Source organism: Ptychodera flava, chromosome 1 (genome assembly GCF_041260155.1).
Source record: "Ptychodera flava strain L36383 chromosome 1, AS_Pfla_20210202, whole genome shotgun sequence".
Lineage (NCBI taxonomy): Eukaryota > Metazoa > Hemichordata > Enteropneusta > Ptychoderidae > Ptychodera > Ptychodera flava.
Genome location: NC_091928.1, coordinates 9,311,707 through 9,325,610, shown reverse-complemented (window position 1 = coordinate 9,325,610; position 13,904 = coordinate 9,311,707). Strand labels below are relative to the sequence as shown.

Below are 13,904 nucleotides of genomic sequence, written 5' to 3'. Positions count from 1 at the left end.
TATTGTTCATTGATACGTTATCGGTAAATTTGTTGATACGTTATCGGTTAGGAGAAATTACTACGTTATCGGTAAATTTTTACTACGTTATCGGTTAGAAAAAATTACTACGTTATCGGTTCGTTACTACGTTATCGGTTGATTTACTACGTTATCGGTACATTTTTACTACGTTATCGGGTTTGATACGTTATTGGTTAGTTACTACGTTATCGGTTGTAACAGGCCTCAACAAGCGGACTATGCCAGCTCTTCAAGAATCACTTAGCTGAATTAGTTATCAATAAACAAATCCAAGGAACCAGGTGGGTTACTGAAGACCGATCAGCGGATATCGTCCACTGTTATCAAAATGGATAATAGTTCATGTTACGCAGACACCTATACAGTGTCCACCATGACCTGTATTCCAATGGAATCATCTACAAATTGTAAAATGGTGTAATAATATGTTTGTAGTATCATGGCCAGACAAATGTGTAAAATTAAGAAACAGCAAACCCTCCAAAGGAGTGATCACCTGTCATCTGAATTTAGTGGGTCGCACATTATAGTTTTGACTGTGTTCTGTCATAAATCCCATAGTGTAGTACTATTGACAGTTCTGCTCCACTATCTATGATTGTGCAGAAAACATAACCTGAAGCAGATATCTTGCGGCAAGGGAGTGATTGACATTGAGCGTTTATGAGATTATATCCGTCGTTCTTCTTTGGAAATTGTGTTAATTTCTTCAATTTGTTCAAAATATCCTTTGACATTTCAGCAAACTACTCGATTGGAGGCCAGTGGAGTATTTGTTTTTGAGTGCCTTTCAAAGTGCACAGCTAGACTTGCCGTTGTTTATTCTTCCCGAGATCAATCGATATCTTACTTGATCATCCTATCATGTTTACACCTGACCTGTGTCACAGCTATTAATTACCGAAAATGCGACTGCCATTTTCTACCTTATAATCAGCATTATCTTATCTAAAAAAGGAGAGTTGTTGGGACCTTACAGCCAGGGGGAAAAATCGAGACAAAAAATCAACAAATGAAAGTGTTAACAGTCCCTAGCGGAAAAGGCTGGCTGCACAAGCTCACTGAACTAGACTACACCGGCGACAGTGTGGCCATTGAGGGACTGTTGGAGAGTCTAATAAGACACGGGCAGATTTTCACGTTATTCGCTGAAAATCCAGTGAGATTTTCAGGTTACAAAAGAGACAGAGTGAACAGCATCGTCCTTCCTGACCTTTGTCCCCTGATCTACACTGGTTCTCCAATATTCTCTATCGGCGCGATTTAGTAAATCAAAAGAAAATATGTGAACCTAAGACAATTCACAACGCAACACGAAGTTTCTAAACGTAATGTAAAATGTTGCTAACATTCGATGTAGTGAAATATAAATGCAAGAGATACTCACCACGAGGGTCATTTACCGCATGTGCGATAGCTGTTGCTGTTCGCCGTGAAGTCTCAATGACTGAAATAAACAACAAAACAATATATATATATATATATATATATATATATATATATATATATATATATATATATATATATATATATATATATATATATGAGAGAGAGAGAGAGAGAGAGAGAGAGAGAGAGAGAGAGAGAGAGAGAGAGAGAGAGAGAGAGAGAGAGAGAGAGAGAGAGAGAGAGAGAGAGTGTTTGCTGGCTATGGTTTATGTACTAAGTGATTCTTGAAGAGCTGGCAGTTTCTATGTCACTTTGCTCAGATTTCAAAACTTTCATTATGAACGTCTATTTGTGCAAAATTATTTTGGTATAATTAGACGACCTTAAAAATTTATATGGCGACACCGCAGATAACTTCTGTCCGAGTCCCGATATCAAAAGGTTACAACTTGAATATATTCACCTTCGAATCTTGCTGTATATCAGCAAAATTGAAATCTAGAGATAGCTTTTGCTTCGTCTTAGAGTCCTCAATAATATTGGATCCATATGGCGGCTTTCTGATTTGTACTATAGTGAACATTGCATCAATGTGGCTATGGAGATTGTTGTTCGGCTCATCAGTAACAGCAACGACCTTGAACTTGGCAAAGGGTGGTACAGGTGCATCCGACTTGAAGTGACAGTGCAGTGTTTCATCTTTATATCCTAAGATTGATAATTGTAACGACAAGATCAAGGTCACTTTTTGATTGATTCATGGAATTATCATACATGTATGCCCACATCGCTTCATCCTAATGACGTTTACCGTAAAATATCAGCCGTCATATCAAACGGTAAACGTCTAGACATGCACTATAAATACGTCATCAGCTTTGGAGTATTCCCGACGAACTACATCTCTACTTTGATTGTAAATAAAGTAAATAAATAAAATTGCTGCCGCTTTCCGCTTACTCTACGATGTTGCAAACGCAAAACTTTCAAAAGGCTTTGAGGAATAAATATATTAATAGTGGAATAAGCTTAACATCATTTAATTTGAGCGTTTTGATAATTATTTGAAGAGCTGTAGCAAACCCTTAGATGCTGTTAAAGTTCGATAAATAATATTTGTTTTCCTGGCGACATTATAAAACCAACAGCCACCTACAAATAGAATGGTACGTTCCAAACATATAAATGAGAGTGTCAGCCTAAGAATCATTTCCTCCCTGTCTGAAGATTGCAGGATGCATGAAACTCAAGTAAGTTAGTAACAAATATTATTACTTTTTACTTGAAGTAATAATTTGTGTTATTATATATATATATATATATATATATATATATATATATATATATATAATATATATATATATATATAAATGAACTACATAGATAGATACATACATACATACATACATACATACATACATACATACATACTATACATACACACATACATACATACATACATACATACATACATACATACATACATACATACATACATACATACATACATACATACATACATACATACATACATACATACATACATACATACATACATACATACATACATACATACATACATACATACATACATACATACATACAAACATAGAAATTTAAAACAAGCTTGCAAGTTGAAACATACTTTCGGTAGTAAAGATTTTCTTATCTTGTTATCTAGCATTATCTTAGAAAGATTGTATCAGCCTACATGTACCTGTTTTCCGTCAAACCTCGGGTCAAGTTTCCATTTCCAGTCGGGAGGTTGAAGCAAAGCGATACACCATTGATTCATGGATTCATTGGGCTTCAAAGAATAATGTTCGGAACGCTGAGCATGCGCCCTCTCGTTCTTTTCAATGGCCTTTTCGCTGTCAAGGATGGCATCAAAAATATAGACATTGAAGTAAACTTCCTGCTTGATTCCATCGCGTAACTCATATCGGCCATAAATCACTGACTGCAGGTTTAGATTTACAGTTTTACCGCATGATTCACAAAGGAATGTTGTGAAATGCAGGGTGGAAATGTAAAAGTATTTCTCGTCGACAGTGAAGGAGAAATCATCAACAACATTGTTCTGTTGTTTCTCACTTGGCATTTCTAATGTCTTCCATTTCATTTTTGTACCAAGCGGGGAATGGCTGTACCTTACACGAAATCGCGAATTTTCTTCCAGGATAGCTCTGTGGGGAATTTTTAACTGCATTCGCTTGCAGAATTCGTTACGTCCCGGAGACAGGCAGTGGACAACTGGAGTCAAAGGGAGCCCACTATCTTCGTCATCAAATTTAAGGTTAAAAGGGGAGAGTTTACTAGATACTTGGATTTCGACGTTTTGCTTCTTGTAAGCGGGTACTGCCATTTCGGGTATAAACAACGACACACCTGTCTCAGAGCTAGATATTGTTCCCCCCTCGGGGCCAACGACAGCGATCATTTTGATATAAAAGTTGTCATCTGGTGTAACATGACTAGTAATAACCCTTGCTGAAGTTGATCTAGCAGTGCCAATATGTTCCGTGTTTTGGTCATGCACATATTGCTCAGGTATTATGATCTGAGAATTTTTCTGAATCGCGTGAATCCTACGATCATTCTGTCCAATTAGTACAGTGTTATTTTCTTTTGGTTGGTTTTTGATTGATTTGGCTGTACAATTGCATTCAGCACGTCGGCCAGGCTCTTTACTGTAACCACGACCATCACCAACGCTTCTCCTTTCAATGGTGCAGGTGCACGATTCACGTCTAGGTACACAGGTGTCCTCGCTGACCCGTTTAGTGGGTATTGATGTTTTCCTATAGATAAACGAGATTCATTTCAAATATTAAAAATGAAATATCATAATTAAAGAAATTGCATCATTACTGTGTTTTTCGGATAGAGGACCTCACTTCCAGAATGCGAAATCACATTGACTAGCTAAATATGAACAAACGGAAGTAAATGTCTTTGAAAGAGGAGCGATCATCCTTAGAATATTTCGTTTTTCTTTTATAATCCACCTCTGTTTCTTTTACGTTCTTAGGATCTTGACAGAAATCAATAGCAATTCAGATATGTTACGTAATTAGTTATTTTCATTGACTCACTTTTTAACCCTTCTGTAAACTAAAACAACGATAATTAGGATTATTATAGATATTATCAGTATTGGTATCGTCAATAGTACGTTCGCAGAAACTTTCCTCGACATTTTAGCATCGTCAAAAGCGTCTAAGTTTACTTCATTTCCTGCATTAGGAGAGAAAAATGTTCTCGAAAGATTACATGGGCAATTACAACGACACGATACAATGCCACCTTATGAAAATAATCTCTAATCTCTTTTCCTGATCCATCTAGCAAATAAATAAATAAATAAATAAATAAATATATATATATATATATATATATATATATATATATATATATATATATATATATATATATATATATATATATATGTTTGTTTATCTCATGAACTGCTGGTAGAACTGTAGAGTAGTATCTACAAGTTCCTAGTTTTACAGTGTGTGTATATATATATATATATATATATATATATATATATATATATATATATATATATATATATATATATATATATATATATATATATATATATATATATATGGGGAATGCATGTTTAGATACACATACAGAAGAAATAGGTTAATGGCGCCTGTGCTACAACAATTTAAACACAGCAATGTATGCAGTGATGTTGGCGGGATACTATGTGCAAGCTATTTAGGCCAAAGTAATTAAATTCTTTGTTTTGCGTCCACTCTAAATGGGAAAAGGTACGCGTTTAAGAGGCTGAAAAACACACACAAGAAAATTAACACAATGTAATTAGATTGCAGCAAATAAAAAAAGGGTAACAAAATTTCGTTCAGAAAAGCTAAGCGGTCATGTCCTAAAATTTCCTATTCTAATACACTGTGTGTGTTTTTCATGAAAACCCTAAAAACCTAAGCGGGTGGGGACGCAAAACAAAGAATTTAATTACTTTGGCCTTATTGGCGTATTATAGTTGCACTATTGCTAACAGACTTTAGATAGTTAGCAGAGGGATACTGATTTTGGCTGCATTGTGCACGCATTATTCGTATTTGTCATCAATAACAAGACGAATGGATGTATTAAACGGAATGAATTAACAACAGTTATGGCCTCAGTGTTTGTATTTTGTCCTATCGTAGCTCAAAATTATACTACGCCATGCGTACCTTTAATTTGTAAAAAAAAAATCTTTGTCAATTTGGGTCCCACGACTAACCATTAACACTGTTGTATTGAATGTATTTCGTATAGCACAAGATATTCGTGCAAATGTTTGCAAAATTAGACACGAAAAAATGAGATTCTTTTAATTCTCTACAGAAATGGTATTCTATGCACCAAAACTAATCTACATCAATTCAAGTTGTAATTTTAAATACAAGACTTACTAAACTTTCTCTGAATCAAACGAACAGTAGACTACGCATGCACAAATTTCAATGGTCTCCGGCCAGCCTGCGCACATAGTCTGGTTCTCTGCCCCTTTCTACGAAAAGGGTCAGATATGCGCCATTCTATCCACAGCTATGATTGGACAACACTGTGGAACATGTTGATTGGCCAAGAGAGCACCTGCGTCTACTGCAGTGTTATACGTCCTTTCAAATTTCAAAAACAAACAAAAAATAAACTCGATTTTGTCATTTGGATGAAGTATGCTCTTTCACAACAAAATTCACCCCATACGACGTTTGCATATTGAAACAGATTGACTGTTTGAAGACTCTGTAATGTTCATGGTGACTGCCCTCCCAGCTTTGTTGCTGAGTTACTGTGAAGGGCGCAGTCATTTCGAACATTCCAGACTGATATCACGTGCCACTAGCGATTACCACTTTGCCCCAAATCTGGGCAAAATGGCTAGCGCATACCTGACCCTTTTCGTTAGCAAAGCGCAGCCAGCGGTAAAAAGGGGGCAGGGAACCAGACTACTGCGCACGGAGACCCTGCATTTATACGAATTTTATTGTGGGGTTTGGGGTGGGGGCTTTTACCACCGAACGTGTACGTAGTCCATTATGTTTTAACTATGGAGCCTATAATTATGCTAAATAGTAAACAACCCGTGTTTGAAATAGGTCAAGACAATGCCAAATTCATCATTCGTAAAGAATCGGATATGAATAAATGTATCACATTTCACTGGTATGCGTGTCTTCCAATACAAAGTAGACTTAAGCAATAAAGCACACCCAGCGTTGGTATACCACGACATTTTGACCAGTTCACAACATATAGCCTATGCACGAGCGATAGCGAGTGCATATATGAAGTGACCTGGTTAAAATCGAAGTGGTATACCGTCGCTGGGTGTGATTTATTGCTATTATATCATAACAGTATATTGGAATTCTGGCGTGAAATGTCATAAAAGTAAGTTTGCTTCAGCTTAGAGCTCGACGTGCGTATGCTAGCAGTGGTATATCGCCAATATACCACGGTTCTTTTTGCGTCTTGACCAATCAGATCGCAGTATTTGCGCATGCACCATCAATATACTGGTATGATATAATATCGAATACAGCGTTTCACGATGGTTTTTTGTTTTTACCATAGAACATGTGAGAATGGCTTTTGGTTTTTCCTTTCGCCAGTCAACGGTCAGCGTCGCCTCTGCTTTTTTATATGACGTCTAGCGTGACAGCAATGTTATATATTGAACGTGATTAAATTTAATACTTACTTGAGTCGTCTGCAACTTGTACATCGCCAGCCGAATCATTAGTTCTACGATTTTGTACACGTGTTGTGAATCCATCGTTGGAATACTGTATATTAGCTGAAATGCATAATAAAGTTTCAGTAGCGTTAAACTTGATCTTGATAACTTTTGATGATGTGCTGTTTACCTCGGGGCTTGTAACACGGGCTCACGATGCAATGTAATTTGCTGGATAGAAAGAAAGTCCTTTATAGATATAAATTCAAGTTCATTTAGAAAATTTTGTCTGCTAAAAGGCATAGGGAGTAACCAATCTGACGGGGTAATTAGTGAGACAGCAGAAAGATAGCCCTAAACTTATGACTATTGATAGATTTGGTCAGTTGTGACTCTTTGCTCTGATAGTCACATCTTGCCATGTCTAGATCTATGTGTGTGGAGGGGGAGGCTGTCTTACTACCATACATGGCCTTTAACAATTGTACCGTTGTTAGTAGACTTTAGACAGCAGAGGGGTACTCATGTAGGTAGGTTGCATATTGTGATCGCATCATTTGAGACAGAATTGTATCGTCATCAATGAAAAGATAAAGGGAAATGTATGAAACAGTGTGAATTAACACAAAATTAAAGCCTTAATGTTTATCAATTGTCCTAGCTCAATATAATACTGCGCACCTACAATTTATAAAATAATTCATCTGTTACTTTGGGCCTCCTGACTGACTGACAATGAATACTCAATATTTAGGTCATTTTCAAGCCCGTGAACAATGTATCTTGTGAAAGTAAAAGATATTCAGGCATATATATTGTAGATGGGCAGAAAACTGAAATTAATTTAATATTACAATTTAAATGGTATTTTTAAATACAAAATTTGCTAAAATTTCACAGCATCAAGAGAACAGTAGACGACGCATGCACGCCTACCAGTGTTCTGCTATGCAGAGTGACTCTACACTTACACGAACCGGGGCCGGCACTCACCATTGGTATACGTGTTTAGTAGTCCACGGTGTTTAAATAGCAAATTATTATGTTAATAGTGAGTTTGAAATACGTCAACACGATCCAAAACATGCGTAAAGAATCGAATATATTAGGAATTGAATAAATGTATGACATGTTACTGGTATGTCCATGTTCCGAGACAAAGTAGAGTCTAATATACAGTTTTGTTTTTTACTATAAACATATGAAAATGAGGTTTTTGAACGCTACTACAGTTCTGTATCTTTGGGGTTTCTTTTGCCTTATGTAATAAGTTATTGTTAATGGTCAGTGCGTCACCCTTCCTTTTTTAATGTGACAGGACAACGCCCAACGTGAGAGTCGTGCAACATGTATTGAATGTAAATGAATCTAATACTTGCCTCGGTCGCCCGCGACCTCTGTATCGCCTGCCGAATCATAAAATATAGTTCTATGATTTTGCACATGTGCTCTGAGCCCGTCGTCGGAATACTGTACACCATCTAAAATTCACAGAAAAAATACTTGTTTTGCTGAGTTCTCCGATGATCTATGTGCAGCATCAATCTTAGAAGATATTGTCGTATTCGAGGTGAACACACTCAAGAGTAGAATACAGTTACACTGCACAAACAACCATGCAGCAAAATAATCTTGAGGCAAAATTTCTAAACTTCTTTACAACAGAGTTAGAGGGAGATAGAGACAGTTCAATGGGGACAGGCATGCAGGGACAGATAGAGGGACAGAAGACAGACAAACAAAAACCAAGGCAAACAAAAAACAAGGCAAAACAAAATACAAACAAAACCGGAACTATCTGTAACACATCATTTATCAAAATGATACATAGCTATCGTCTTCTTCCTTAGGATTATTATTAAATCATCGTGAATTGCATTAGTTTTCGATGGACTCCTTTGTTCTTACGTTGTCATGGTAACTGCCTCATAATTTAGGAAAGACTCTAGCCAATACTTCTTCGTAAATGTCAATTCTTCAGTAAACTTAGTCAGTACTAGTATTGATGGGTATTATTTATGTTAACATTACCGTTTTCTTCCCTATAATCTTCCTGTTTCCCTTCCTTCAATATCCCCTTCTTGTTACCATACTGAGCCCCACCGCCACCACCATTATCAGTATCTTCACCCGCAGCAGTAGAATTGTAACTGTCTACAATATAGCCATCTACATTATGGGATCCATGGAATGAAGTATTTGCACGTCTATTACTGATACCAACGTTATCTTCATCATCGTCGAAATACACTTCAGAACCTGCACGGACCAAATTGAAAAACATGACCGTTGCGTTTTATGACGTTTACACGAACTTTGGGTTGCAGATGTAATTATGATGGTATAGTAATTTGTGTTTTAATTTGATCAGGCCATCCGAAGTACATACATACAGAATTTAAGGTGCTGCTAAAAGTTTAGCAAAATACTACCTTTGTAGCTACCGGAAATTATAGGCTGTCGGACACTTTGAGAGAGAATCAGAGATTAAAGGTCAGCATTGCCACTTGCTACTACCATTCACATAGTAACGTACACAACAACGTGGTGCAGAATTGTCAACACACTTGAAACCCTTCATATGAGTTCTCACACGAATAAAGCAATATACTGACCGATACAACTGTCGAAATCTATGACTTTCGAAAGCCTTACGACTTACAATATCTATATTATTCTATATGTAAAAGATAGGAAACTATGAAAGCCGTCGGATAACCGTGTAAAAAGTTTGCATTATCAACATCGTACACAACTCACTGCTAACAAAGCTTAGTTTCCTCCACAAACTACTGGAAAATGCACTTGGTGACTTATGTGAATATAAAATTTATATTGTGTATAAGCTGTGATTTCATCTCTTTGTGGCATGGCCATCTTCTCAGATTTCATAATAGGGCTTACAAATATCGAAGTTAAGCTTGTTACCTGAACCTTCATTAAACGAGTCTTCTCCTTGTTGTTCATCCTCTTGAGTTAATGGAAACTGCTCAGCGATCCTTACAAAGAATTTGGAGGTTTTCCTTCTGCAAAGGGTGTTACGGGTTCTTGAACAAGGATGGACTCTTATTTCATCTGTACTACACACAGAGCATGTCTGACATCGGGGAGAATAGGAGTGATACTGGGAGTATGTCCCATCTTCACACACCTGACACTCCTCGTCGTTAGAACCAGATTCTCTCTCACACCCCGCGAACTTATATCCTGGTGGGCAACGGGTAAGCGTACAGTTGGAATTTATGTTCACACCGACTACCTAAAAAGTGGCAATTGCCAAAAAGTCAGAAGAGTAGGTTGATAAGACAGAAAGACAGAATGTATCTACTTAAAATTCTACAATTATGTTAATACTATTTTGTGAAATCACCTCATAGAGAAATGAAAACAAAACGTTTTCACCAATTTCTCAATTACAGCCATAATATGAACAAAGAACAAATTACTTAAAGTCAGCCTAGCGAGAGGGTCTAAAATTTTCCCAGTTCACATAGAACGAGTCAGCTATTCGGAGACGTGTATCGCTCCTTAGCACTCAGTGTGAATCGATTGCAGTTGCCACTTTCTTTATACTGACATACTGGTCCTCTGGTAAAAGTATTAATAGACGTTGAAGCACAGTCAAACATTTCTCTAACCATAACAACATATGTTGTGGTCCAGAAATTTCTGTTATGACGATAGAGTGTTGACACTCGATGATCGAACAGAGAAATTTTCATATATTATTTGTTTTGACATATTGAATTTGACGCTCTAAAGACGACTTGTAATAGAGCAATACATTGTGTGAGGTGCAGCCAAATGAAGGTGTTTTGTAATTACAAAATATCATTGATGACAACACTCAAACCTCTAGCAAATTCACACGATTTCTCACTTAAATGCCAAGAATCCCGAAAATTTCTCACTACTCAAAAGTGTTAAATGTTGATAAGGGGTATGTCTTGCATTCAATTTTACATGAATTGTGTCTTACAAGAACACAAACTACCTGCGAAGTTCAAACGTTGTGACATGCATGATACTATAGCTTGATTCTGTGATTTAGATGCTTACTTTTCTGGGGTCTAATAAACATTAACCAGTCAACAAACAAAAAATGTACGTTGGCATCTAGGTCTTTGAAAGGTCAGGCAGGGGTTATAATTCAACAAGAACTGGTATACAAGTGTATGACAACACCATACATTTGTCAACATACCTGCGATTTGTAAACAAGAAGTACTCGTAATTTATATGGCCTTTCAATTGTCCCGTACAAAATTTTGAGATATACATGTAATCGGTGCATACGACTTCCCCTTATTAGAATTAAAACAGCCCAGCATGCACTGACTTCGGATCTAGCGTGTTTCGGGACATTTATTGCAGTTTCCAAATACAAAAATATCATGCAAAATTGTTTAAATGAAAAAGATGGACTATTTACATGGTAACTAAATGTGTATGATTAGTTGAAGCTCAGGGAGTTAAAAGTAGGTAAAAGGTCAACAAGAATTTATACCAACTTTGAGTCTGTACTCACTGATTGTTCGTCAATTTATTAGAGGTTTAAGCTCTTGCAAGTTGTAAAGGACGGACGTAATGTAATTCTGTGGCAAGTCAGCGGGAGAATATGACATACATTTCTAATTTCATACTTTTCCAGGTTTGATACTATCTCCATAGAGCATTGTTGGAAGAGTGCAATCGTATAAAAACAGGACTATCACGTTTTGCTGAAGCAGAGAAGAGAAATTCGCTTATATTTAACATTCACATGTACTAAGAAATTCATCATAACTGAAAAAATTGGGTATCACTTTGCAGGCGTCCTTATATTGCAACAAATATTGACGCATAACTAATTAGAAAGTGAAAAGAAGTGAAATATGCCCCCTTGTGCCTGCTCTTACTGTAGGTTTTCAAGCAACTTAGCCGTCTTCATACAATTGTTTTTTAAATGTACATGTATTTGTGCATCTTTCAAAAGTATGGCCATAAAACGCCCATGCAATGAATTTACAGACAACAAATGTATACATACATACATACATACATACATACATACATACATACATACATACATACATACATACATACATACATACATACATACATACATACATACATACATACATACATACATACATACATACATACATACATACATACATACATACATACATACATACATACATACATACATACATACATACATACATACATACATACATACATACATACATACATACATACATACATACATACATACATACATACATACATACATATAGAAAGGTAGCAACGCAGACACAGACAAAAAGGCAAATGACAGTGCCTGATCGATATCAAAAGCTTTCTGTATTGTGAGGTGATTTATTTTTGCAATTTGAATACTAGCGCACTCTTGTTTCGATATTGTTTACAGACGACGCATATGACATTAAACTGGTCCAATAATCATTTCCATTCAACGTAATACATTACCAGGTCCATGGTACATTTGAGATTTACAAATTTAAGTAGGACCATCCTGAACCACTGATAGTTAGGCAAGGTACCAGGTGTCCGGAATGGGTAAGCGTACCCTGCTAGCAAGCTACACCCGTTAGGAATGGTCTCAAATTGTCTAAATATTGTATGTGGTGATACAGTATATGAATCTGTTACAGTAGTGATTCCAGTGACTTATGATACTCACCTCTGGAAGACACTTTATGGTGATGAGGACAAATGCCATCAAGGAAATTTTGAAGCTTAGAGAAAGTATCATGTTTGCCATCATCCGGATATAATTGTGCATCTAGTAACTGGAAATCGAAAGACAAGATGTTTGGCAAAATCAAGGTCAGAACATAGGAGGGTAGCTTTAATTGCAAACGAAGCCGGCTTTAATGTAAAAAGCAGCCTGTACTCGTCTCGATATGAAGACATACATAAACACCTACACGCTTTATAAAACATGGCTTCTTATGGCGTTCAAAATAGCAAATGAAAACACACGTGCAATTTTGAATGTTACTGTAACTTACAATGAAACTAACCTTAAACCATTGAAGCACAGCCAATCAGCTGATGGCTTGAACACCAAAAACTACTACCAGCGCCTTGAATGAAAAAGTTGACGTGGTAATGCCCGTATCAGAATCGCAATGAACAGTAGAAAATATGGCAGCAATAGGTGGGCGGCATTGGCACCTACAATCTATTCAGTTTCTGATCACTTCTTCGAGTGACATTTGTCGATCGAGTTTTGAAGACTGCAATTTGTATGAAAAATGTCATATACCGGGTCAAGTTCCATCTAAACTCACCTGCAAGTTTAACTTTGACGTGATAAATCGCGGATATTTATCGAAAATAGGAAATTCAGAGTTCTGCCTGTTTATCAACAGATTAAAACCAAAGTCCAAGACGCATTTGTTTACAGTAGGTTAGAAGGTGCCAGTTTCAACCCTTTGTGAAATAAATCAATGTCGCACTAAATGCAAATGATACGGAAAATAGTTGAGGGCGTAGCTCGGCGATATTGCTTCCTCACATAAAGCAATGTAAATTATAAAAAACTTTCTCCTTCTTTTCTCCCCTAAGTTCAAACTGACGATTTTTACAATGAAACCTCGCAAGCCATGGAATTGTAATTAAGATGCTCCTTAATGTCATTCCTAGAGAACTCCCGGATGTTAGAGAAGATTATATAGCAATTTGAATGGCGCAAATTATGATGGCACAAATTATGACCAAATATTCACATTGCCTCACTAATTATTTTAAGATCATAACATATATTATTTTG

At 36.5% G+C, this 13,904-nt stretch overlaps 2 protein-coding genes across 2 annotated transcripts; both read right to left on the bottom strand.

Annotated features, from left to right (window-relative positions):
* Positions 1-3,115: 3,115 nt before the first annotated feature.
* On the bottom strand, positions 3,116-4,701 carry LOC139142764 (uncharacterized). The gene is made up of 2 exons (XM_070712883.1): positions 4,509-4,701; positions 3,116-4,214 (listed from the first exon to the last, which is right to left on the bottom strand). Exons 1-2 carry the CDS (start codon positions 4,610-4,612, stop codon positions 3,116-3,118), a joined length of 1,203 nt encoding a protein of 400 aa, XP_070568984.1. The 5' UTR covers positions 4,613-4,701.
* Positions 4,702-8,491: 3,790 nt separating this feature from the next.
* LOC139142759 (uncharacterized) lies at positions 8,492-13,518 on the bottom strand. Its single transcript, XM_070712870.1, has 5 exons — positions 13,423-13,518; positions 12,810-12,918; positions 10,052-10,382; positions 9,155-9,382; positions 8,492-8,604 (listed from the first exon to the last, which is right to left on the bottom strand). The coding sequence occupies exons 2-5, from the start codon at positions 12,909-12,911 to the stop codon at positions 8,492-8,494; spliced, it is 774 nt and encodes a 257-aa protein (XP_070568971.1). The 5' UTR covers positions 12,912-12,918; positions 13,423-13,518.
* Positions 13,519-13,904: the final 386 nt, after the last annotated feature.

Excerpts from the sequence above, each read along its gene's own strand:
- LOC139142759 (XM_070712870.1), bottom strand. The coding sequence starts at position 12,911 with ATGCACAATTATATCCGGATGATGGCAAACATGATACTTTCTCTAAGC. Across the intron at positions 10,383-12,809 it reads CCATAAAGTGTCTTCCAGAG|GTAGTCGGTGTGAACATAAA; the intron begins GTGAGTATCATA and ends GCCACTTTTTAG. Across the intron at positions 9,383-10,051 it reads CTCGTTTAATGAAGGTTCAG|GTTCTGAAGTGTATTTCGAC; the intron begins GTAACAAGCTTA and ends TGGTCCGTGCAG.
- LOC139142764 (XM_070712883.1), bottom strand. The coding sequence starts at position 4,612 with ATGTCGAGGAAAGTTTCTGCGAACGTACTATTGACGATACCAATACTG. Across the intron at positions 4,215-4,508 it reads GTTTACAGAAGGGTTAAAAA|GAAAACATCAATACCCACTA; the intron begins GTGAGTCAATGA and ends GTTTATCTATAG.